Below are 1,696 nucleotides of genomic sequence, written 5' to 3' on the forward strand. Positions count from 1 at the left end.
CTGCCCAAATCCGGCTTTGGAGACATTCCCGTCGGGCTGTTTCTGGCTTTGGTGCTCCTTCTCTCCCCAGTGCATGTGATGTTCCTGCCAGACAAAATGCAGCCTTTGACTTAATTCCTGCAAGAAAACGTTTACAATGGAAAATACGTTAAAAATGCAACAGCCACGGGACGGGCTGGGCTGTTGGGGCTCGGTCCCTCAGCGGAGAGACAGGCACTGCGCGGGCCGGAGGTTTTCATTGAAACCAGGCGGGCTGCTCTGTTGTGCATTTGAGAGCGTTTCCAAACACATGGATCTCTTTCCCTTTGGCACGACATCACTCCCCTAAATTAAACATTTAATCCTGTCTCCTCCAGGAGAAGGGAGAGCTGGCGAGTGGGGACGGGGAAGGAAATCCAATACTCTGCAGAGCGCAAATCCCCCTTCCATTGCTCTCTGGATAAAAAACACCCTCGCAGCCACTTCCCGGCCTTCTCCTTCCCCTCCCCGCGATGTGCTGTGACTCGCTGCAGTGCAGAGCACTTCCTGAGCCAGCACTTTCCAAAGAGATTTTTTTTTTTTTTTTCCAGCTGAGGAGACTTGCTGTCCCCGGCCCCACCGGGAGCGAGTTCAGGGATTTGCCCCCTGGTTCCCACAGGCAAAGGTGGGCAGTGCATGTGCGAGGCCTGATGCACGCCGGGGCCGGGGCTGCACATGGCTCAGCGCAGGTTGCTGGTTAAATTCCACCAGATTTGGCCAACTTTTCCCAGTGCCCAACAGGAGACGTCGGGGCTGGATCGGGAGGAGACGCTCCCTGGTGGTTCCCAGCCTGGCAGCGCCGTGAGAGGCCGGGTTGGATCCAGTCTTGCCTCGGCCATGTGAGTGATGCTGGGCTGACCCAGGCCGTGGCCTCTGCCCCTCCCCAGCACCCTGGGTGAGGGGATCGCGCCCACTGCCAGCTGGGGGTGTCCTACACGTGCACCCAGCTGTGCACCCATGCACCCAGCTATGCCTCCTCCCTCATGTGCATCCAGCTGTGCATGCATGCCCCCAGCTGTGCAACCTCCCCGTGTGGAAGCAGCTTTGCCCAGTTTCTCACACATCCCCTGGCTCTGCAGTATCCCCAACACATCCAGCTGTGCTACCCTGTGCTCACACACATCCAGCTGTGCAGTACCCCCATCCAACCCCGTAGAATCTCTACATGCATCCAGCTGTGGGACCCCCATCCAGCTGTGCCACCCCCTGCAGCCAGCTATTCAATGCCCATCCCGCGCACAGCCGGCTGTGCTATGCCCTGTCCAGCTGTGCAATGCCCCCTCCAGCTGTGCTATGCCCTGTCCAGCTGTGCGATGCCCCCTCCAGCTGCGCAGCGCCGCGCCCCGCCCGCAGTCCGCCGCCGTCCCGGCATGCCCCGCTCGCTATGACTCTTCATTTTTCTCCCCCTCCTTCCTCCCCCCTCTCAACCAACCTTGACTCCCGGCTCCGCTCGGCCAGCTCCGCCCCGCGGGCAGCCCTCTCCGCCAATAGCGAGAAGAGACGGCCGGGCGGGCCGCGGCTCCCGCCAATGGGAGGAGGCGGGAGGCGGGCCCGAGGGAGGCAGCGGGGTCGAGTGCGCCAGTGCGGCGGGGAGGCCGGAGCGGTGGGGAAGCAGTGCGGGGTCTGGTGGTGTCTCTGCAGCCGGCGCCATGGTGAGCGCCGGGCCGCGGCCGGGCGG

At 62.3% G+C, this 1,696-nt stretch overlaps 1 protein-coding gene across 1 annotated transcript in view; it reads left to right on the forward strand.

Moving 5' to 3' along the window:
* Positions 1 to 1,567: 1,567 nt before the first annotated feature.
* The window catches only part of PSMB3 (proteasome subunit beta 3), a 3,406-nt gene continuing 3,277 nt past the window's right edge, over positions 1,568 to 1,696 (forward strand). The window contains exon 1 of the mRNA XM_026072903.1: positions 1,568 to 1,670. Within this exon, the coding sequence (XP_025928688.1) occupies positions 1,668 to 1,670 (3 nt within the window). The 5' untranslated portion in view covers positions 1,568 to 1,667. The remainder of the gene's footprint in view (positions 1,671 to 1,696) is intronic.

Source organism: Apteryx rowi, unplaced genomic scaffold, assembly GCF_003343035.1.
Source record: "Apteryx rowi isolate R43461 unplaced genomic scaffold, aptRow1 scaffold_354, whole genome shotgun sequence".
Taxonomy (NCBI): Eukaryota; Metazoa; Chordata; class Aves; order Apterygiformes; family Apterygidae; genus Apteryx; species Apteryx rowi.